The sequence below is a fragment of the Muscardinus avellanarius genome (genome assembly GCF_963383645.1).
Source record: "Muscardinus avellanarius genome assembly, chromosome: 2".
Lineage (NCBI taxonomy): Eukaryota > Metazoa > Chordata > Mammalia > Rodentia > Gliridae > Muscardinus > Muscardinus avellanarius.
Window position 1 is genome coordinate 63021894 of NC_137787.1, and position 24454 is coordinate 63046347.

A 24454-nucleotide genomic window follows, 5' to 3' on the forward strand; every position below is an offset into this window, starting at 1 on the left:
GAATTTACGGAAGGAAGTATGGAAGGACCTGTCGTCACACTGGATGGACTATGTCTTGTGTGCACACTTGTTACGGGGCATTACCTGCAAAGGAGGGGCTTGATAAGCAGCTGGATGCTGTATGGATGGCATTCTGTTTCTTCCACAGATATCCTAAAGCTTGAGCAAACGGCCCAAGAATAAATCCAGAAATAAATGGTGGCAGGGCTGTATACTGTATGTGGGGTCAGTAATCTAGACTTTCCCATGTCAAGGCTAGCACCCACAACTACTGCTGAGTACATATTAAATCTGCTAACAATGACATGGGGCCAGATATCACTCCCAGGAAGACAGGTTGTGTACACAAAATTTATTCAGTGGGGGCAGGGGCTGCTCCTCGTTGGGGCAGACATGTATCCTAGGCATGAATTCGTCTTCCCAGCCTGTGTTTTTGACAGCCTCTCCATCCGTTGTCTTATGGACCCTTTAGTCACCAAATAGAGTTCCATATTGCATTGCTTCTGACAAAGGAAACCACAGCAAGGAGGTGAGGCATGGGGCTCATAAGCGTGGAATGAACTCGTCACACCACAGATCCCTTCCCTCAAAAAGTGGATGGCCCAATAGGAAGGTGGCATGCTTACTGAGACTCGGTCTTGGCATGAGGTGAAGGACACCACCCTGAAAGCTTTTCTGACTTACAAGGTGAACTGTGTGCTCTGAATCAGAACCACTGTCTCCCATATAGCCAAATGCATGGGTTTGGGGATCAAGGAGTCAAGATGGGAGTGGCTCCTACCATTTTTATACCTAACAATCTACTCCAGACTTTTCCCTCCACATTCCAGAACAATGAGTTCTGTTTGTTTGGAGGTCTTAATCCCCAAGGATGAACTGCTTCTACAAGCAACAGAATAATGATTCTACTGAATGGGAACATGGGAATGCCACTTGTCTATTTTAGGTTCTTTACTACCACTGAACTGAAAAGCAAAAGAAAAAGTTCCTCTATGACTAGAGAGACTGATCCCAGTTACCAAGGAAAAACTGGGTTGTTGCAAACAAGTTGTGTTAGGTAGCTTTCTGTCACTGGGAAAAATACTTGAGAAATCCAACTTAAAAGAAGGAAAGGTCTGTTTGGCTCACAGTTTCAGGGGTTTCAGTCTGTGGTTGGTGGGCATTGCCTTTGGGCCTATGAAAAGGCACAGCACCACGGCAGAGGCATGCGGTGAAGCAAAGCTGTTTACTTCATGGTAGCAGGAATCAGGGAGAGAGACAGACAGACAGACAGAAAGAGAAGGGAAAGGTCCAAATACCCCATTCAAGAGTATACCCCAGTGACTTAATGTCCTTCCATAGACTCAATTTCCTAAAGGTTCCACCCCCTCCCAGTAGCACCAAGCTGGGGACCAAGCTGTTAGCACACAGGCTTCTGGGGAACATTTAAGATCCAAACCATAAAAGAAGTCTGTGTCTGAAGCCAGGGTATGCTATGGGCCTCCCAGTACTTCTGTGCCCAATGATGAAGGTTAATGGAAACACCATGACAACCAACCTAAAGCAGGACTAGTGAGGACTTAGAACCTCTGGGAACAAAAGCTCAGGTCACCCCACCAGGTAGAGCCTTCTGAGCCATCTGAGGTTTCAGTTGAAGGAAAAAGAAAGTATGGAGTGAGTGGTGAAAGAAGGAAGCCAGAGACCAACTGTAGAGCCAAGACCTGTGGTAGTTTTGGTATTTCCCCTTTGCCTGTTTTTTATATGTGTGTGCTATTTGTGTGTTCATTATTTCCCACTTACCTCTCCTTCTGCCCCTTATTCTTTTATATACAAGTTGTTACAGGTTAACTTTATTAGACAGCATTTAGATAACAATATTCAGTGTGCTGAAATGAGTTAACTTCTCTGAGGAAAAAATAATAATGGCCAGAATGGATACAGTATCTGTTGAGACTGTGCACCTTATCTTGGGGGATGGGTGAGAACTTCACTTGTACAAAGGACAGCTGATCTTCAGAGATGGAAATGGAGAATTGCTTATTATGCAGAAGTTCACATGTGTGTGGAGAATCCGTAGAAGCTAAGGACCTAAAGACATGAACCAGTTAATTTCTTGCTTCTCCACAGCAAATCCATTATTTTTGCCCTGACTTTTAATAGTAAAGCTAGATTCTATAAATGTTTCCTTTGCCAGGTGGCACAATGCTAATTTGTGACACCAAAGGGTGCTGTAAGGATTCTGCAAGGGACATACTTCCCTTGTGGCTGTGGCTGCCAGCAGCATGTGCAAGACCCAGAGTTACACATTCTCCACAGGTTTTATTGGCATCCAGTGGGAAGATTCTCATGGACCTCCCAGCACCCAACAGGTGGCCTCCTGTATGCCAGCAGTACACAGCACTCATGACTTCACCAGAACCCCAGAAGATGGCTTCTTATGAAGCAGCTCCACTCTGACACCCCAGAAAAGGCTTCCACCACCCAATGGGCTACAGCCACACCCTCTCCCATGAGGACTAACTTTCGGCCTGGGTAGGGGCCTCCCCCGAGTTTACTCCCTATCCTCTACACTTGTTAGTTCTATATTCTGTATGGTCTTTTGAAAGTTAACTACTTTTGCTAGTTAATAATTTTAATATCAAAACTTCCCTGTTCAGACTGCTGGTATGGCTCTGTCTCCTGCCTGGACCTTGACTGACTGATGTAATCTACTGATCCTACACTGTAGCATCTATTTTATCATGGCATTGTCCATTTGCCAGAATATATGATTGACACAGTATACTTCCAAGATTTAATTATGACTATGTCTATATTAACCTGATAATATTTTAAGAAAATTACTGGAAGAGGTTGTAACTCTTTGAATAAAAGCTAGAAATCAAGTCCAATGGACCAGAATGAGGTAAATGCAAAAACATTATGGTAAACTACGATACTTACCACTAACACCTAAGTCAAGTCTTGCAATTAAGGACCCGCACCCTTGAGAAATCCAGTATGTCTCTTTGTCAAATACACTACAGATCATGCTTGACCTCACACTGAACAATCATTGTTCTCAGAACAAAGTCTTGTGAAAACTCGAGGGAGAGACCTGTGAGCATGTCTGTCTATCCCGGCACTTGCTTGTGGTTCCCAAGTTTTCATGTCCTCAGTGACCAACACAGAAAATATTTACATTTTTTGCTTGCTGCTTTTCCAAATTAATCCTCTATACAAACTTATAATACAGAGATAAGAATCTAGAAATAATTTTTAACAGGTCCATAAAGTTCTGTGGCTAACCTTTGCCACCCCAATAAGAGTCATTAATGTTACTAAATCCGGGTCTTATTCTTTCTGGCACATGCGTATAAAGAAAGATTTTTTTTTTTTTGGTGGTGGTTCTGGGGTTCCTGGAAGCCCTTCTACCTCCGGGCTACACTCCCAGACCTATTTTATATTTTTATTTGGAAACAGGGTCTCTTAAGCCAGTGCACATGGCTGGCTTTGAACCTGTGTGATCCTCCTGTCTCTGCCTCCCAAACGCGGGGATTACAAGCATCCGCCACCACGCCCGGCTAAAGAAAGATTTTTATATCCTTAAAAACATAAATAATACAGTAAACTATGACTATCCAATTTGAGTAGAGAAAAATTAAATTACAAATATAAAAGAAATGAAACACAAATAATCTTAAGACCCACTAAATGCTGGCTTTCTTCATTTGTCAAATGGTAGAAACAATAATAGCTGACCCAAAACAAGAATAGCTGCCCCCCTCCCATAGTATGCTTTTGGGGCCACAATTTTCCAATTATAATTATATAAAGATGAAAGTCTCATTGTGGTAAGTCTTCTGCCCTAACAGAGATTTTGATACTGTACTCAGGACATGTTTTTCCATTTACCACACCCATAAGCATCCACCACCCCCTTTCCACCCTCCTGTGATGACAGGCACTGCACTCAGACAGAGAAAGCTTTATATAACTTGGGTGCTTCAACATACCTGAGGAGGAAAGGAGAGAGTATTTCTGCTATTAAGTGCCAGAAGTGATTAACAAAACTCTCTGTAGTCAAAGATGATTTATATCTGTTTGCCTCATTCAGGCAAACTTTTTTAGGCAGGCACTCCTCTGGAGAATCCTAACATCTGTTCTTTTCTGTATTGTGCAATCTTGGAAATTATTAACCAAATCCTTTTTTTTTTTTGCAATTAAGAGTAAACTTCATTATATTTTACTAGAAAAAAATGAGTTTAAAAGTTTAGTAGAGTTTGTTGCGAGCCTCAGCTACTTAGTGAGGCCCTCCACAACTTTGTGAGACAGTGTATTAAAAAATAATAATAATAAAAAATAGGGCTGCAAGGAGGTAGAATGCCCCTGGGTTCAATCCCCAATATCATAAATAAATAAATAAATAAATAAATAAATAAATAAATAAACAAACAAATATTAGAGATTCAGCTTGAACACTCCTCAATCTTTCAGATATTCTTAAATCTTAAAAAGACCAACTCTGTTATTTGTTTCATTGTCTGCACTATAAGGAATAGAGGAAGTTCTATTCCTTTACACAAGCTGTTAATATAAAATCCTAAAGCTGCTCTTTCCCAGGTCTCCTACAGCTGATCCCTTCAAAGGCGCCTTGCCCCCAGTGAGGTCCCCAGAGTCACTCAAGAGGAGGACCCAGTTTGCTTCCTTCTCAAGGAGGCCAAGAATCTGGATTGGTATGTGAAGTCATCTACTCTTCCAATATTCACAATATATATTTTAAATTAAAATGCTGAGTGGACCAAACAGAATCTATCTGGAGGACAGATACTTACATGGGATGGGTTTACGCCATCTTAAACAGTGACAACCCTGAGGGACTAGCACACAGCTCTGCCAACAGAGGCACCCTCTCCATGTCCCCATGGTCCCCACCGATTCCCACAGGGCAATGTCTGGCTGGCTTCATTCTTCTACATTACTCTGGAGTGAGTAGCCCTGATTTAAAACTTCAGACTCTACAATTCATCAGCTTCCCCAGCGTTGTAAACATTTGTCCTCTGGTGGTGGATATAATTTTGGACAAAGCCAAGAGCTATTGAGACTAAACTTGTGAAAAGACACGTCAGCATTTACTTGTCCTTTAAAAAAAATAACGAACACTGGGCTAGAGGATGTGCAAAGCCCCCGTCTTTGCCTTTAAGAAGCAGACCATCATGGAGAGAAGAAGAAAGGGACCTGACAGGATTAAGAGGCACACAAGGACATGATGCCTGGTGGGAGGCGTCCAGGGTCGAGACGAGTGGATCCGAGGGAGTTGAGCCTGGGGAGTTGAGCCTGGGGAGTTGAGCCTGGGGAGTTGAGCCGCGGGAGTTCAGCCTGGGGAGTACGGGCTGCAGGCCAAAATGAGGGCAAAAGAAAGCTCCGTGCTGGGAGACTGGGGAAGTCAGGCACAGGCGGAGATGTGAAGCTCAGGCTTGCCACCTGGAAGGTAGAGCTTTCCAGCTTTTACCAGCAAGTGGCTAATGATGATGTGGCTTAAGGATGATGGTGAGAGACAGGATGGAGATCATGAGAACTGAGGCAGGTGCTGAAAAAAAGGAAGATGGGAATGTTTGCAAGATGAAGAAAAGAGGCTGCAGCCAAGGTAAGTGAGAAGTTGTGTGGAAATAAAGTCAGTGATGACAAGTGGTAGCAAACCAAAAAAAAGGGGGGGGGACAGTTTTTCAGTTGGTAATGAACTAACTCAGCCAGAAATGATACCACTCACTTTTATCTAGGAGTTATATAAAATCGATGTTATGGATGTTATGTTTATATGTTGGGGAGATGTTTCTTAAAAGACATAAAATTCTACTTAAGACAGGAGGAATATGTTCAAGAGATCTAGTGTACATTGTGGGGAATACAATTAGCAACAATAGAGTGTATATTTGAAAATTGCCTTCAGAGTGGATTTTAAGTATTCTCACCATAAATACATCATATGTATGTGAGATCAGACATACGTTCAATAGCTTGAAGTGGGCATTTCACAATACCTGCACATTTCAAAGCATCAAATTATTCACCATAAATATGTGTGATTTATACTTATGAATTAAAAACATAATATAAAGTTGTATAAAAGAATTTTGTTTCACTTGAAAGCTGAAACAATAATTTACTCATGTCCTACTTATTACTAGATTTAATTACAACCTTAAGAAGAGATTGAAGCCGGGTGTGGTGATACACACTTGTAATCCCAGTACTTGGGAAGCTGAGACAGGAGAATTGCAGTTCACAGACAGCCTCAGCTACCTAGGGAGGCCTTCTGCTACTTAGTGAGACCTTATTTCAAAATAAAGAATAGAAAATAGGGCTGGGGGTGTAGCTCAGGGGTAGAATGCCCCTGGGTTCCATCCCCAGTACCACTGGAAGAAAAAAAAAAAAAAGACGTAGATCACACATTCTCTTGAGGGAGACAAATATTTGGCCTCCATCCTCCATCTAGATTCCTTAATGTTTCAGAATTCAAGAGGCATGTACTCTTCAAATGGGGGCCAAAACTGAAAGGTACTTTCCATGTGAAAAGAAAGAAAAAAATATATGTATGTATATACATGCATAGAAACCCTAAAGTATGTTTCTGAAAACATGCTCAGAAGCTTCTTATAATTGTAGATAATTTTGTTAGGTGAACTGAAAGAACTGTAGAGATGGGCTAAACAAAAGAAGACAAGTTTAGGAAAGGGTTTTTGTTTTTAGACAAAACCTCTCCACCTGCCTCTGAGTGCTCCCACAGATGAGACAAGGCACAGGGTTCTGTTTCATTTACTCTTCTCTGAACAGAAGAGTTCATGGTGAATCTCTCCTTCTCTGCAGACCCTAGGATAAACAGGTGTGAAATGCTTTTCTCTCTTTATATGGAGTTCTTTAAAAGAAAAATTTCTTTCTACTCTCCTGACAAATGGCTGTGGGTAAACATTCCAGGGCCTTTTTGGATTTAAATGGGGGGGGGGCACCAAACGTATTTCAAATACCATCCAAGTATAGTTACATGTTCTCCTACATTTTCAACTACACAGCAATAAAGATTTCTTCCCTTCATAATGATCAGATCTAGAATAAGCTAGAAACAAAGGCAAAATTCTAATGCATTATTAACTAGTACCCAAAAGCCATATTTGTATTCCTAAAGAATAAAAAGTGCAAATTACATTTAGCTTAAAATGTCTGTATTGTTTCTTCAGTCATCAACTAAGCCCTACAAAAACTCTTAAGTAGAATTAATGTTTATTTTATACCACAAATATGTAGCGTTTCTTGATGACAAAGGAATTGGAGGGGAAAAACTATAAATAAGAAGATTAAAATTCTGGGCCATCAGTGGCATTCTGGGAGAGCTGAAGTAGAACATATATAAAGCATATAAGTATACTTTCAAGACATTTTGCATAATTCAAAACTAAATAGAGGGGTAAGTTGCCAATCTGTACAAAACAGATAAATTATATTTTTTTTAAATATCTCCATCCTATCAGATTCCATGTATTTGGTCAGGTTTATTTTTTCTGATTATAATAGAATATGTTCACTGTTTCCAATTTGCATTAAATACAACAACTCTTAATATACGGGCATTTCACCATTATTTCTTACAACAAATTCCTAAAAGTGAGGATAATAGGCAAATGGCATTTTATCTTAATATTTATATCGGTCTCCCAAGCTGTGCTCTGGAAGCCTGTGCCACCTAAACCTCCACAGAGAAAGTGTGCCATGCCCGAGTCCTCACCAGCTTGTGGTATTCTTCCTCTTCCTTTCCTCCAAGCTTACATGTTAAAAAAAAAAAAAAAACCTCCAGATCATTCTATCATGCAATCATCATAACCTATAAGACGACTCTAATAGAAGGAGGTCTCAATTTCCAGAGAGCAGGAAACATATGTAGTTAAAAAGAGATAAAATGGCCGGGCGTGGTGGCACACGCTTGTAATCCCCGCACTTGGGAGGCGGAGCCAGGAGGATCGTGTAGGTTCGAAGCCAGCCTCACTGGCTTAAGAGACCCTGTTTCCAAATAAAAATATAAGAAATAGGTCTGGAAGTGTAGCCCGGAGGTAGAAGGGTTTCCAGGAACCCCAGTACCACCAAAATAAATAAATAAATAAAATAAAATGCCCCAGTTTATAATATAGTATGTTAAATAAATGACAGAATATTGTTTGCTGGCAAGAAAATGAAAAATAGAATAAGAAATTACCATAGAAAATACAGATATTAAAAGAAATATTATACTATAGGACAATGTAAATGGATATACAAGTCTTAAAAAAAAAAAAAGAAAGAAAGCTATACTGAAGCCAGGTGTGGTGGTATACTCCAGTAATCCCAGTACTTGGGAGGTTGAGACAGCAGGATCACAGGTTTGAGGCCAGCCTCAGCAACTTAGCAAGACTCTCTGAAACTTATTAAGACCTTGTTTCAAAATTAAAAAAAAAAATAGGCTGGGAGTGTAACTCAAGAGGTAGAATACTCCTGGGTTCAATCCTCAGTAACACACACACACACACACACACACACACACACACACACACACACACAGCTACACTGAAATATGTGCTAAAAAGCCACTGAGGAGAGAAGAAACACTGGGTGTGTTCTGCCTGTAACTTGTTGAAATAACAGTAATAACAACAGTCCCAAGCACTGAGAGCTGACAGGTGCCAGGAACTGCGTGAGAGCACTTACACGGATTACCTCATCCGGTCCTCACAACATCTTTCCGGAGCAGACCCTATCATTAGCTACATTTTATAGAAGAGCCCATCGTCCTTGGACTTGGTTAAGTAACTTGCCTCTACACCCATCAAGTGGTGGAGCCAGGATTTGAATCTACACTGTCTGATGCTGGAGTCTAGGCTCTTAAACACAGAGCGGTACGACTTCCTAGGAATTATATGCCATCATTTTTTATGAAGGACAGAAGATGTTTAAAACATGTACTTTGTTCTAAAACATGTACATGAAAATCCATTCCAAAGTTTCAGTAAATATGTGACTGCTATTTTGGACAATAGGTTCAGTCCCCACTATGTACATGCTGGAAAGAAGTTTGTGCTGGATTTTAGTTTCCTAGCTCCTTAAGAATGACCTTCTCAGTTATCTACTCAGAGAACCACTGGCAACTTCATATTATGCAAATTCCAGCACCTGGAGTTAGGGGGCCACAGCCTGGCCCCGGCTCCCTGCCTCGAGCTCCTCAGGTCAAGTCTCACCTCCCAGCTCCCAGGCCCTCACCTCCACATGCCAATCCCTACATAACTACTAGGCCTGCCGCCGACCCCATCTCCCACCACTCCCAACTCCTGGAACCCTCACACTGGCCCCATCATCAGCTGCACCCCTCTATCCTGAACCTCTTCTCCCAACTTCTCCTCTCCTTCTCTGACAGAAGTGGATCCTGCTGGCGCCCTCTCCCTGGCTGCTGTTCCATCCCTCTCAGCGCTGACCACTGGCCCAGGTGAGTGCCTCAAGCTGAGACTGCCTCCATGGTTATCATCCACTGTTACCATCACAGCCTGCCTTCAGATTGTTCTCCTTCATTTCGTGATGACTTCAGCCCCTGGCTCATTAACACTTTTTCCAGTTACTACCCAGCCTAATAGAGTGGGAATTTTTACATGCACATAGACGACAAGCCTCTGCCACTGGGCTTTCAACTCTCTTAGGATTCTTCCCGTCCAATCATCTAACCCATCCTCCCTCACTAACGAGTTCTCTGGTCATGTCCCAGACCCTGCATTGCCAATAACTGCACCCTCTGCAATACAAGACCCACAGACCCACCCAACTGTCACAGCGCTTCCGTTGTGCCTAGCCACCTGCACTCCACTGATCCCTCAACCCATAAACATCGGTTCTTCTACCTTGTCAGGGATGTGCCCTTCCCTGATACTTTCCTTCCCTCTGCCCTGCTTAAGTTCCATGGCAAACCATGCCTACAAGGTCTTTGACCATTTGGCCTTTTACCTCTCTGGTCTCATTTCTTGTCCCTTACCCCCAATGACTTGCTATTTCTCCCACACACTATACCTGCTCTCACCTGCTACTGGCCCGTCCCCTTGAGCTGGAATGGTTCACCCCACACATGGATCAGGCCTCCCATTACTTCTTTCACGTTTTTATTCAAATGTCTCCTTCTCAAGGAGGCCTACCCTGACCAACCCACTTACATTAGCAACCCTAATCTTGCTCTCTTCCTTTTCTGTTTTTCCCTTTCCATTTATTTATAATTTTTATTCATTCATCCATCCATTCATTTATTTATTATTTATTTTTGTGGTACTGGGGATGGAACCCAGGGGCATTCTACATCTGAGCTATAACACCAGCTCTATTTTTTATTCTTTATTTTGAAACAGGGTCTCACTGAATTGCAAAGGGCCTCACTAAGTAGCTGAGGCTGTCCTTGAACTGCGTTCCTCCTGTCTCAGCCTCCCAAGTACTGGGATTACAAGTGTGCCACCACGCCTGGCTCTCCCCTTATATTTATTATAGTAAACCTTTTATTCTGGAATAGTTTTAGGTTTACAGAAAAGTTGTATAGTACAGGTAGTTCCTCTTATCCTGTTCCCCTAATGTTAACATGGTACACTACCTGGGTAAAGATTTGTTAAAACTAAGAAACCAACACTGGTGTGTTACTATTAACTAAACTCCAGGCTTCGTTTGGATCTCACTGTTTGTTCCACCAAATGCCCTTCTTTCTGCTCTAGAATCCAACTCGGGGTGCACCGTGTGACGTCATCGTGTCATCTCAATGCCTTTTGGTCTGTGGTGGTTTGTCTTTCCCTAGGATGTCCTGTGGGTCTGGGCTGTCCCTCAGAGGCCTATGTGTTAGAGGCTTGGACTCCACCCACGGGAGGTGGTAGAAACTTCAGAGGTGGGCGTAGAGGAGGCCTTGGTCCCTGAGGGCATGCCCTTGAAGGGAATCATGGGACCCCACCCTCTCTTCTCTCTGCTCTTTTGTACCCTGGCCACGAGGTGAAGGGTTCTGTCCTCTACATACTCCCCGCCATGCGCCATGATGTGCTGCTCACCACGGCCACAAATCCAACGCGCCAAGTGACTCTGGGTTGAAATCTCCAAGACTGCAAGCTGACAGTCTGTTCTCTTTATGAGTTGATTAACTCAGGTATTTGTTATAGAAACAGAAAGCTACCTAAGATGCTCATTTCCCCAAACTTAAGCAGTCTTAAGGAGTACTAGCCAGTTATTTTAGAGGATGTCTGCCAATTTGAATTTGTCTAACATTTTTCCTCACAGCTAGACTGAAGTGTTTTTTCTCATCTAATCATATTATACGGGATACACACTCTCTAGTTGAGTGTGAGTGTGAGTGTGTGTGTGTGTGTGTGTGTGTGTGTGTGTGCTGTTCATACATTCTAGAACAGTGCTTCACCACTAAGCCATAACCCTTGGCACAAAATATCTTTCCTAACATGACTTCCATTAGTGATGTTGACCCTGATCACTTTGTTAAGCTAGAAGAGGTGCCTTGTCCTTAGCCACCATTCCCAGGTTTCTTTGCGCAAAGTTTAGGGGCTAAGAAAATATCCTGAGATTTTAGGGAGGAAACTATTTTCACTTTCCTAGCTTTAGAGAACTGGTCGGCAGCAGATGTTAATGAAACTTTGTATTATATTTTAAAACACACATCCAATGATTAAAATAAAAACGAAGCCGGGCGTAGTGGCGCACGCTTGTAATCCCCGCGCTTGGGAGGCAGAGACAGGAGGATCGCGCAGGTTCAAAGCCAGCCGTGTGCGCTGGCTTAGGAGACCCTGTTTCCAAATAAAAATGCAAAAATAGGTCTGGGAGTGTAGCCCGGAGGTAGAAGGGCTTCCAGGAACCCCAGTACCACCAAAAAAAAAAAAAAAAAAATTAAAAAATAAATAAATAAATAAAAACGAGTATAAAGCCAGGCGTAGTGGCGCACGCTTGTAATCCCCGCGCTTGGGAGGTGGAGACAGGAGGATCGTACCGGTTCAAAGCCAGCCATGCTGGCTTAAGAGACCCTGTTTCCAAAACTAAAAAAAAGTATAAAATAGGTCTGGGAGGGTAGCCCGGAGGTAGAAGGGCTTCCAGGAACCCCAGTACCACCAAAAAAAAAAAAAAAATTTTTTTTAAATGAGTATATATTTCTTAGAGTAAACTCTACATTCCAGTAACTGAAGCAATTCGGTTTCCTGCCAAAGGAAACATGCCTTAAAATGCACTGAGTTTAACTGATTTTGTACGTTAACTGTTGACTGTAATCTCTCTGGAAAAGCGGAGCAAGTGCAGTCTCCTAATAGAAACTGTACCAATGCTCACTGGACGTTTTCTTCTATACCAGTGTGGCTTCTCTAATGTCACTAACTTTAACAAAGACCGTTTTCCTGAGGAGCGGTATCAGGGATAGGAGTCAGATTTTCAAGTCATTAAAATTCTGGCCAACTCATTTAATTTAGGACACCTTAATTTTTCTCAGATCATGAATCAGTGGACATCTGATATTAGCAAAGCTAAGTACCTTGGATTCATTTTGGAAATATGTCCAAAATCAAACCAGATAAGAACGGTGGCCAGAAAAATCCTTCCTAGCTGCTATAGAACAGAACCTTTCATTAGAAGACAAAGTGATTTACTAGCTCAAAAATGTAGCCAAACACAGGAAAGGAAAAGCTATGAAGTAGGTTATGAGTGGCAACTGTGTTCTTCTCTGTGGATTCACAAATGGTGACACCCTTCTATAAATCTCACCCAGGAGGAGAAGGTGGAGTTGTGATCACTGTGTTCAGGGATTTGCTCATTCAGCGCTATGAATTTATTAGCTGTTTCCTGTGGGCCAGGTCCTACACATGGTCCAGAAGACACAAAGAGCAACGAGACGCAGACACCGTCCTCAGCAGGCAGACTCCAAAAGCAAAGAGGACTTGACCTGTGTGGCCCAGAGGTGGGACCAGCAAGATCAATGGCTAAAAGGTACACTGTGAAGGGCTGAGAAACTATTCTGAAACTGGGCAGCCTGCATCGCACGTCATCAGTGACAGTGTCCAAACAGAAACTATGTCACACCCAGGAGCAGGAGTTAGGTGTCATTGGAGACAATTAATAATGTGGCCTTGACTCCCCGGGTATTCCATGACAGAAACACTGGGTCTTCACTAGAGAACAGAAGAGAACTCTAGGCACCTTTGAACACTGAACGAGAGAATTTTATTTTTGAAGACAAAGAATCAATCACCTATTTGGAAACTCTCTGAAACACTCACAGGCAGCTTGACCTCTTCTCTAATTTTTCAGTTGTTCAATTATTCTTTCAAGGCTGAGTTTCTCATGCTACATAGTATTTCTATTTCAACTGCAAGAGCCCAACTTTATACCACATCAGTTAGTTGGGACATAACATTTTTACTGGAGTACATTAATTGGTTTGGCTTCAGCACAATATTTAGAGCATGGCTGGAAAACAAATATTAACTAACTGAAATGTTTATTGCTTAATATACCAAGATCAATAATATTTTAATGAAAAGCTGAAATAACAGTTCCAATAATGTTCCTCTTATGACAAACGAAAATAACCTCCACATACAGTAAATATATAATCTAACAAATACTCAAAGGATTTTTTCCATCTTAAAAGACTAAGTAGCAAAAAGGAGCTCTCTTGTGCAAATAAAACATTTTTATGGTCACTTTGATGATCTGCAAAATACCATAGAGGGATATCTGTCTTATTGTAGCTGCACTTCACATGACATGTAAAGCATTACTGACAATCAGGTAATTTTCTAAATGTTTCCTGGCTCCAAGTCTTTTGGATGACATCTCCTCACCAGCCTCTCCATAGGGTTTAAATTATTGTCAGGCATATTGGTAAGTAACACATGTGTATTCACTTAGTTTATATATTTGTTCAACATGTATTCAATTTTCTCTATCTCTTTTACAGCAGTTTACCTTGGAGTGTCTTTGATTACAAGCTCCCTGTAACAAAAATGTCTCAGAAAAAGAGCTGAGTAATAGACAGCTATTCGATATGTACTTCTGGATGCTGACTGTGTTAACTATCAAATAAAATGATTATTTTAAATCGCTTTTGCCCTAATACAAAGTGATGGTTTATAATGTAGAACAAAGTTAAGGCGTGGTAAAATTTAAAATTCCTTAAGCAGTAATGGCATGCCAGTCTAAAAGGAACAAAAGCAAAGGGGCTTCTCCCTTCAAACTTCAGGCACCCTAAAGCAAAGGTAAGGGAGAGCTCTGTCACTATGTAGCTGAATACATACCTCTTCCGAATTTACAGTGACACAGTAGAAACTAACGTGTTATACTGTCTTCACAGCTCAGAGCAGAGTAAATGAAAACGTAGTTACACCAATGCACCAAACCTTTCCTGGATGAAGGAGAACTGGAAGGGTGTCCGCTGCGGTGTGATACCAAGTATGGCAGGCAAGTGTCTCCATGTTTACGGCTAGCAAGGCACAGTGTGGAGAGCTGCGAGGCTTGGCCAGGGAGCTGCACAAAGGGCACTGCTTGTGAGCCAGGCTGCTTGGCCTCTCTGAGCCTTACTCTCTGATCCGTCAAATGGAAACTGTAATCTTATAAAGTGACTGTGAAGAAGCAGAGGAAAAAAGATGGCCCTTAGCCAAACGGGGGCTATCAGTGATAGCTATACTTGGTCTAGGGCTGAGGAACAAGATGGGAACAGCATCAGCTAAGAAAGTTCCTGTTCTCAGTGAGCTCACACAGGGATGCCAAACGCACTGCTGTGTGCCTGCCCTTCCACATCAGCACCCAGCCACTTCCGCTCTTTCCTGCTAACTGGAAATGTAGCGTCTGGTCCCTTCTCAACATAAGGTCCTGGGCACTGACTAATTAAAATCTTCACAAAAGAAGACACCTAAGCTGGATGTAGTGGTTCATGCCTGTAATCCCAATACTTGGGAGGCTGAGACAGGAGGATTGCAGGTTGTATACCAGCCTCAGCAACTGAGACCCTGAGCAACTCGGTGAGATTGTGTTTCAAAATAAAAAATAAATTTAGGGATGGGCATGTAGCTCAGAGGTAGAATGACCCTAGGTTCAATTCCCTGTACACAGAGAGAGAGACAGAGAGACAGACAGACAGAAAGACTGAGATACCTAAGCCAGCTTTGGTGGTTTACACCTGTCATCACAGTAATTGGGAGGCTGAGACAAGAGGATCACAGGTTTGGGGCCCGCCTCAGCAACTTAGCAAGACTCTCAGCAACCTGGACCCTGTTTCAAAATAAATAACTGTTTTAAAGTGTTGTGGGTACAGCTTAGAGGTAGAATGCCTCTAGGTTCTATCCCTAGTACCCCCCCCAAAAAAAAAACAAGAGAAAAGAAAGAGAGAAAGAAAAAAAGACAAGAAAAGAGAAAAAATAATAAGTCACCTGTCTGCTATTCTGACTTTGGCCTACAGCTGTGAAGACACAAAGTTACAACCAATAGACAGTTACCCAAATCTTCCATGTGACCATCGCTCCCCTATGCATTTCTCTCCTTCTGTCTCCTTTCGCCCTTCAACAACCCTGTGATGTGGGTGCTATAACTGGCTGCACTCTTCCACTGAAAAGGGATGACCTACTCACGTGAAAAGTTAAGTGGCAATTTCTTACAGGAATGCCAGTCACGTGGCAGTCCTAATTCTACATCAAATCAGTGGTTTGGGGTGTTAAGTGGTATACATTCAGAAGAGAAAGAGAAAGCCATGCTTTTGAGATTGAGACTCTCTCACGGAGAAGAAACTGAAGCGGAGGAAGAAGTAGGATCTTCCCGGGCAGAGAAGACAGCAGTATTACAGGTGGAGGAAGGAATCCATCCTAACTCACAGAAACGAAAAAGCAGGACTGAAGTGGAGAGCTCCGGTGGGAAAATAAGAAAAACACAGCTGGAAAGTGAAGGCCGCGCCCGAGCGAGGGGCTTGAGGTGAGGGTGTTTGAGGTCCTGGGTCAATTAAAACAAACACAAATAATTCATTAGTAAAAAGTCAGCAACAGAATTGGAAAGAAGAAAAATAGATCTCCAACAAGCTAATAAAGTGATAATATTTAACTAACCTATTAAGAGCTAAATACTGTCATGTTAATAAACTATGTATAATAAAGCTTTTATTTTTTGCTTTTTCTGAGTTCTGTGTCAATCTCAAGAATTCATTTTCTAATCCACACTGATATTTTTCACTTTATATAAAAATTATTGATAGTTCCTATTAGTGGTCCACTGCCATTTTAGTCTTTCAACACTTCTACAACAACCAAATTTGACAGAATGTTTTCCCCTTAAAATAAAGTAAGGGGTAGCTTGCATAGGCTAAATAAAATTTACCCTTTAAGGATTCTGCTTCCTTTCAGTTCTTTTGGAGAAATAAAAAAGAAGTCACATTTCTTCCTTATCTCATACTTAACTATAATTTTGTTATTATTGTTGGTTTTGTTGGTACTAGGGGTTAAACCCATGGGCATTCTACCTCCAATCTACACCCCCAATCCTATTTTTTACTTTAAAACAGGGTCTCGCTAGGTTGTTGAGGCAGGCCTCTGCCTGTGATCCTCCCACCTCACCTCCCAAGTACTGAGATTATAGGTGTGTGCCACCACGCCCAGCTAACCTTGGTTTTCTAATATTAGTCAAGTATTAATAGATTTCAAGTTAACGTAAAGGCTTTCAGGTTTCTCTCGCTTCTAGGTGGGGGAGGGGGAGTAAGCAAAACCCATGTGCAGATACATCTGTTTCAACATATCAAATGTACTACAGAATAAATTAAGTTGCTATGATTAATCCTTTCTAAAATTTCACTTTGGGAAGCTGGTAAACTCTCTGCCATGCAGAAACTGTTCTACTCTGGGCCAGTGGTTCTGAATAAGACATTTAGATCACAATGTCTTTCTCTGGCACCTTTTCTCCCTGCTGAAACTTCTGTGTCAACAGTTCAGTTTGGTCTCAGCTCATCTGGAATTTACAAAGTAGCTATAACAATGGCTTCTTTTTTTACTTTGGTGTATATATATATATATATATTGTGTGTGTGTGTGTGTGTGTGTGTGTGTGTGTGTGTGTGTGACTGAGGATTGAATCCAGAGGCATACACCTCCCAGCCTGTCTCAGCCTTCTAAGCACTGGGATTACATAAATCTGCCATTCTACCCAGCTTGGTATATAGTCTCAAGACCATAGTTTTTTTCTAGTTTAAAACATTTTTTCAAACATAAAGAAATAGTGCATTGTAAGTAAATCCGCCTATAATGTAAACAAAGCTAAATTATCACTAAGGTCTGATGGCACTGCAAAAATTTTAGAGGCACATACTGAGACTAGGAAATTAGTGTTGTGTGGTAAAATTCAATTCACTTGAATGTCTTTAGACAGTGGCATAGACTATCAGAGATAAATTTTTAATTGAATTTTTCTAATTATCAAAGTAAATATATGTGTCATAACATCCACATTTCTCAAAACTTAGTGAAACATGTATTTCATTGGACATAAAGTTTGCCACAGCAAAATAACTGCAAACACATACGACAGTATAGTATGCATGATGAAGTATTTAAGGTTCACATACCGATGCTTGCAATTTAGTTAAGATACATCAAAATGAATTAATGGTTAAGAGGATGAATTGCTGACTATACATGTGATAATATGATATTCCTATGACTGGTAGACCTACATGGTATATGTGTACAGATTTTCATTGTAAAACTTTCAATTTTTATGTTTGAAACTTTTCATAATTAAATGTTGGGGGAAAATAAATCATCAAAGAAAAACACTGACGTTCAAGAAAAATAAAAAGCAATATACAGAAACCAAGCACATACTTGGGATAACATGAGAGATAATATTTTATAACTTGCTTTCATAACTAAACAACCAAAATGTTATGAAATTTTCCTTTCTTTTCAAATTCTTCCTAATAGAATGGAATGGAATTTCATTATACAGATATAGTATTATTTATTGTTTCCAATTCTTTACCACTATGTTTCTTAGATGAATTCACATTTCTGAACATCTCTGATTATTCCCTTATGATAAAGTCTTAGAAGTAAGATTGCTGGCTCAACAAAGTAAACATTTTAAGATTTTTTTCTGTGATACATTATGCTAAACTCTTTCCCAAAAAGAGCACTGCATTACAGATACTATCTATCCAGAGGTGTGATTTTAAAGTTAAAAATAAATGCTTTCATAAATGAAATTTATCTGTCACCATCACTTCTGCCAAAAGGACAAAGGTTCTTTTTTTAAAAAGTCTAAAATAAGCAATCTTAGTAGTCAATGAACCTTGGTTTCTAAATATCATACTCTAAGTCAGGTATATTGATTTAGGATTTCCTAAATAAATGACTGACTGCAGAAATGGACAGGAACTAGATGAGTTTAGAACATCTTTCTGTGCCAGAAAGTAAGTAAATCATCAAAGACAGGGGGATATATCAAAAAGACACAGAAGCCAGCCTAAAGGAACACTTACTTGCTAAATTTGGGACAATTTAGGCACAAAAATGAGTAACAACAGTAACAGACTATAAAGCTCTGAATTTGAAAAAGCTTTAAGTCTGTAATTAAATTATAAAGAAATGGGTAAATAAAGGGAGAAAGGAAGGAATAAGAAGGGACACTCCTAAGAAGGGAATTTTTTGATTTTAACATAATAACCTATCACAGTAATTTTTTATTCAAGTGAGATTCATCAATGGATGCTAAAAATCTTGAGTGTTTGTTGAGCAAAGATATTTACATAGCCTTAAATTGTCTGCCAACAGTTTAATTATTAATTACAAAGAGCAAAGAGGTATTTTTACAGTGGACAAATTAGGTGAACTCTAAACCAAGGGTTCAAAACTGACATCAACACTAACGGGACAAACTGATGTCATGCATCTCCCACTTCATTGTGTCAAGAACCACAGAGGAGCCACGGTCATCTAGCACTTTAGCAAAACTACATAATCAGATGGACCCCAGATGAGGGGCAAATATTCTGTACTCTATAAAAATGGCTTAAAGTCTCATGGGGGGAGGTACTGGGGGTGAAACCCAGGGTCTTTCTACCTCTAGACTGTACTCCCAGACCTATTTTCTATTTTATTTGGAAACAGGGTCTCACTAAGTTGCTGAGAGCCTCACTAAGTAGCTGAGGCTGGCTTTGAATCTGCGACATCCTCCCTTCTCACCCAAGTACTGGAATTACAAGCTTGAGCCACCACACCCAGCTGACTTAAAATCTTAAAAAACAAAGAAGGCAGAGAAACTATTCCAAATTAAAGCAGACTAACCAGATATGTCAATCAAATGCAATCTGTCATCTTGAATTGGATCCTGGGTTAGAAATGCTACTGGGACAACTGGCAAAATTTGAATATAGACTGCATAACAAAGTAAGAATGTGTTAATTGCACCGTGGTTATGTTTTTTGAGAGACACTGACATATTATGGATAAAGGCAGATAGCATTTGCAATTTACTCTCATGTTTCAGCAAAAACAAAGTAAATACAATTGCAGATAAGTCAATAATACACAGAGAAAACAGATATTGCAAAATGTTATAAAGTGGTGAGTTTAGTAGAAGGATGCTAGAGTTCATGATGTTATTCTTGCAATTTTTCTCTAGGTTTAAAAGGTTTTGAAAATAAAGTTTAAGAGCATTTCAAGTAAATGCTATTTTCCTTCTTTTTTTCACTAGAAAAGTAATATATACTCACTAAAACAGAGAAATGTAACACTTTTACTTTATTTGCAAACATTACAGAAATGTAATGTTTGCAAATAAAGTAAAAGCAAAGAGTACTCCTTTATCTTCTTGTGTAAGCAAAGTCAGTGAGGTTGGCATGTATTTCCTTTACATTTCACTAAGTCACAAACCATGGGTTTAGCCAGACATCAAGTCATTCTTGAAGAAAAATTGTATAAAGTGAGTTACAAACATTTTATTACATGTTCTGTTCCTTCAAAAATTCATTGGCAGAAAAGATCGAGTAAAAGAGGACTGAAATTATAAATTTTAAAAAGCCCATTTTTTTTTCAATTTTTCCATCTCATTTCTTAGAAAACATCCGCAGCCAATACCTATTTTGTAATGTCCAACAATTATCCACACAAGAAACACATACTTCCTTCCCAAAACCTGCCAGCACCTAGCCAAAACTGTGTCTGTGTTAAACTCACGGTGACTCAGCATGTGCGGTGGGGCTTCGTCATAATGATCAGTAAGGATCTCTAAATCACCAGCAACCACTGAATAAGCAAGCCCCTACGCTGAAGTGGAGTTTTTCCCTGCCTTTTTTTTTTTTTTTTTTGGCGGGACTGGGGATAGAACCCAGGGGCATTCTATCTCCAAGCTACACCACCAGCCCTATTTTTTTAGTCCTTTTTATGTTTGAAACAGGGTCTCACTGCGATGTTAAAGGCCTTACTAGTAGTAGCTCAGGCTGTCCCCGAACCGCGATCCTCCTGTCTCTGACTCCCAAATGCTGGGATTACAAGCCTGCGCCACCACGCCCGGCTTTCCCTGCCTTCTTAGTATGTTCTTGCAGTTTGCTGTAATCAACTCTATTTTCTGAACTCAGGTTATATACCTCCACAAAAAGCAGAATTTGACAATTCCTAAATTCTTCCTTCACCCCTGTGCTTCCTAGGTCACTCTCCTGGCTCTCTCAAACACAATAGAAAAAATATTATGTATGTGTGTTCAAGGGAGGGAGCAAATGGCCTGAAATTCCTGCTTCCCATCAAAATCTGTTCCCCCACTTGTAAAGTCTCACATCCAATAATCATGTAAGAACATGTTCATTGCACTGGAGTTCCATGACTTAATGCTTAAAAATACTGCCATGCTTATAAATTTCTTTGAGTGTGAGTTGAGAGAAATGGTTTGTGTTCTGTTCTTGCCTGATCAACTACAAGTTTCATCAGCGTTAAATACTAAAGAACAGGGGGGTCTGACCTCCTGGACTTCAACTGCACCTCCGGGGGCAGCTTGATATATTTCTCAAAGCTCTATTTCCCAATCTATAAAATGGGGACATTAATGCGAAGTTTACAGATAAGAGAATTAAATCCAGATTAAGAAATGGTTTTATTACTTGGCTATTATTAAAACTTTTTCTTGATCAAGAAGTGGGGGGAAAGAGAGAGTAAAATTTTTCTATCCAGTACCCTTCTGTTTTGTGTACACTGGTTTTAAAAACCCAACTTCTTAATGCTTTCTAAAACCTACAGACAACCTCAGGCAAGCTCTCACAGTGCTTCTGACCTGGCTTCAACAATGGGAAGCACGGCTGGTGACCCACAGCTGCAGAGCGCTGCTGGGAAGAAACCCACAGAATGCTGCCGCTTGGGCCTCCTCTAATCAGCTGCTATGGTTCACTGGCAGCAGTTAGTGAAAAAAATAAAACCACTCAGGGAGATTAAAGATTATTTATGGAAAAGTTCACTTTAAAAGGATGCTGGAAAGAATAATTAGCTAAAACCAGACGTGAATAGAAATGATCAAATAAGCTCCAGAGGATAGGTATTAAAATTTATCTGTCGGGTAACTATAGATAATGATTGTGTACCGTATATATCAAAAAGCCAGAAGACGAGATTTTGAATGCTTTCCTCATAAAGAAATGATACCTTATTTAAATATTATTCAATATATACATGTATTAAAACATTGCATGGTACCCTATAAAATATGTAATTTTATACTTTGTGCATCAGTTAAACCTCACAAAGCTAGAATGGAAGGGTAGGAGAGGAAGAAGGCGAAGGTTGATTGATGGAAGAACTACATTTGAATATGTGTAAAAGTATGAATGTAGTATGGTTAACCTGGACACTCACTGTTGGTAGGAGGGGGTTAAGGGAAGTGGGAGGGAGGGGCACCAAGCACTATGTGAATGTATGCTGTTTTCAATATGATCCACATAAAAATAAAATAAATAAATAAATACTTAAAATTATTATTATTAGTGTGTGTGTGTGTGTGTGTGTGTGTGTGTGGTACTAGGGATGGAACCCTGGGGCCTTCTACCACCGGGCTACACTCCCAGACCTAGTTTATATTTTGTTTGGAATCAAGGTCTCACTAAGTTGCTGAGCGCCTCACTAAGTAGCTGAGGCTGGCTTCAAAACTGCGCAATCCTCCTGTCTCAGTCTCCCAAGTACCGGGATTGCAAGCGTGCACCACCACGCTCGGCTTACTTAAAATTATTTTAAAGCACTAAAAACGTTACCAATGTTCCTTACCCCCCACCAGGTTAGTTCTGCAAGTAATTTTATTCTTGAAGTACCAGCTGAATGCGGGGACCATGTTGAACCACATTTCTAAGGACGATGAAAGGTCTAAGATTTCAGAGCTCATCTGGGATCAACATAAATCCCAGGCTTTGAAAGCCAAGACCCTTTTATGATTTTACAAGGAAGGGTAGCTCTCAGTCTAGCACCTATTCGTTCTTTATTAAACAAAACTCATCACTGTCAGCCGGAAGTGAAAATGACATTTAGAGGGTGGGACTGCTTATTTCAGTGGAAAAACGGCACGTTTTGTTTTTAAAAAGACAACTCCTGAGGATCACAAATCAGGGAGAAAAAAAGGAAAGCAATGAAAATCTTACATGTTACTCTTTACTGACCCCTCTTGGCTGCCCTAGGGAAGTGAAAAACAGAGTCAAGGTAAGGCCTCTGCCTCCAGAGAGCTAGGGCAGAGAACACAGGCTCTTTCACACTGCGGAAAGAAACCCTCTGCTTCAGCTGACCCCTAGCAGAACTCAACCTGAAAGCACACACTGCAATAACTTCTATTTATGGGGCTTCCAGAATGGAAATTGGGAAACGGCCTTGTGGATCAGCCCCAAAAGCTTTGCTAGGTCCCTTGCAGCCCTGTGACCCTCTAACTCTAGGTCAAAGGGCTTATGTAAGTGCTGCCATGACCATTTCTGATAGCAGGAAAAGACCTTACCTCTTTCTCTATTTTCAGCAGCTTCTTCACGGCCACCTCCTTGTCCTGTGATATCCATTTGGCTCGGTAAACACTCCCAAAACTTCCTCCCCCGCAGTTTTCAAAAAACTGCAAGTCATCAAATTTAATTTGCACAAAGGAGGTACCGAGAGACGACATCTCATAATGACAAAGTAGTATACTTCAACAAAATCTGCAGAAAGAAAGAAAAAGAAAAGCTGAGTTACAAACAAGTGAGATGAATTCTTGAAACTTAACTTTAGATCACGCATGACGCATCCTGTGAAACTTCCAGAAAGGTCACGATAACTTAGGAAGAAGAAAAGCAAGACAAACAAATCGAAATGAAAACACTCACTCTGGCAGCCCGTGCAAAAATCCAACAGCAACTTGTCTAGCCTTTAAAAATGCAGCTGTCCACAGAGAAATGGCTCAGATTTCCTGGGACAAGACCTGTATGTAGCAGCACTTCCTACACCTCCGAGGAGCTCTGCCTAAAGGCTACTGTGTCACCAGGTCTCCTCTGCGGAAGCCCTAACAAACCGGAGGCATGCTTTCATCAGCAAGCTTGCACAGCTCCTCTGGCATCCGAGGCATGCCATCCCTCCACGCTGCGCTCACTGCACACAAAATATACATAACCTAAGCCACAGAGCATCCCCGCACCAGGCAGCCAAGTGCTGCGAGCTGAACACACAGTCAAGGTTTAGATCCCAAAAACACACTTTCAGCCTAGGGAAGATAGAAAAGCTGGCCAAGTGTCTTCCAAAAGTGGCTCCCTGAACTATGGACTGTAGCAGAACTTAATTAAAGAGTAAAAAAATTTGCCCTTGATTACAATATATTAAGTCATCCAAAGAATATTGCCAAGGTTGTTAAAAAAAATATTATGCTTGTTTCCAGAGTAGCAGATTGCTCCTCCTAGAGATGATAACAATGACATTTTCTGTGGTTTAAGGAGGCTTACTATTCTCCAGGTAAGTGTTTATTCTTTATGTCGAACCAAATCATAGCAGTAAAAACACAATAAAATCAAAAACATATAAGCAAGGAAACAATGAACTAGCATTTGTAACCTGCATAAAAAGGGGAAAACAATAAGCTACAAAGTTTGTATACATATTCTTACCAAAACTGTAAGCCAGAATCTTATGAGGGAGCCAAAAGACACATCCATATGTGTAGGACATTCTACAAAACACTGGCCTGAGCGCCTCCTGTCAATACCATGGAAGATTTAAAAAGAAAAAGCAGAGAAACACTTAGCACAAGAACTTAAAGAAACAGAATTAATTGTAATGTGTGATCACTGATTGGATTCTGGGCTGAAAAAATCCTATAAAAATATTACTGGGGGTTTAGGAAAATCTGAATACTGACTGTACATTAGATAATATTGTTTTATCTATGGCAAATAATGGTGTTTTTGTTTTGTAGGAGGCTATCTTTGTTCTTGGGAGATACATAGACATATTAAACTATG

At 40.6% G+C, this 24454-nt stretch overlaps 1 protein-coding gene across 1 annotated transcript in view; it reads right to left on the minus strand.

The window, feature by feature from the left end:
* The window catches only part of MAP3K20 (mitogen-activated protein kinase kinase kinase 20), a gene marked incomplete at its 3' end in the record, with an annotated part of 174480 nt that extends 151038 nt beyond the window's left edge, over positions 1 to 23442 (minus strand). Inside the window, exons 1-2 of the mRNA XM_080689527.1 lie at positions 23330 to 23442; positions 22972 to 23164 (exon numbers count right to left, since the gene is read on the minus strand). Of these exons, the coding sequence (XP_080545653.1) occupies positions 22972 to 23130 (159 nt within the window). The 5' untranslated portion in view covers positions 23131 to 23164; positions 23330 to 23442. The remainder of the gene's footprint in view (positions 1 to 22971; positions 23165 to 23329) is intronic.
* Between the last annotated feature and the right edge of the window lie 1012 nt (positions 23443 to 24454).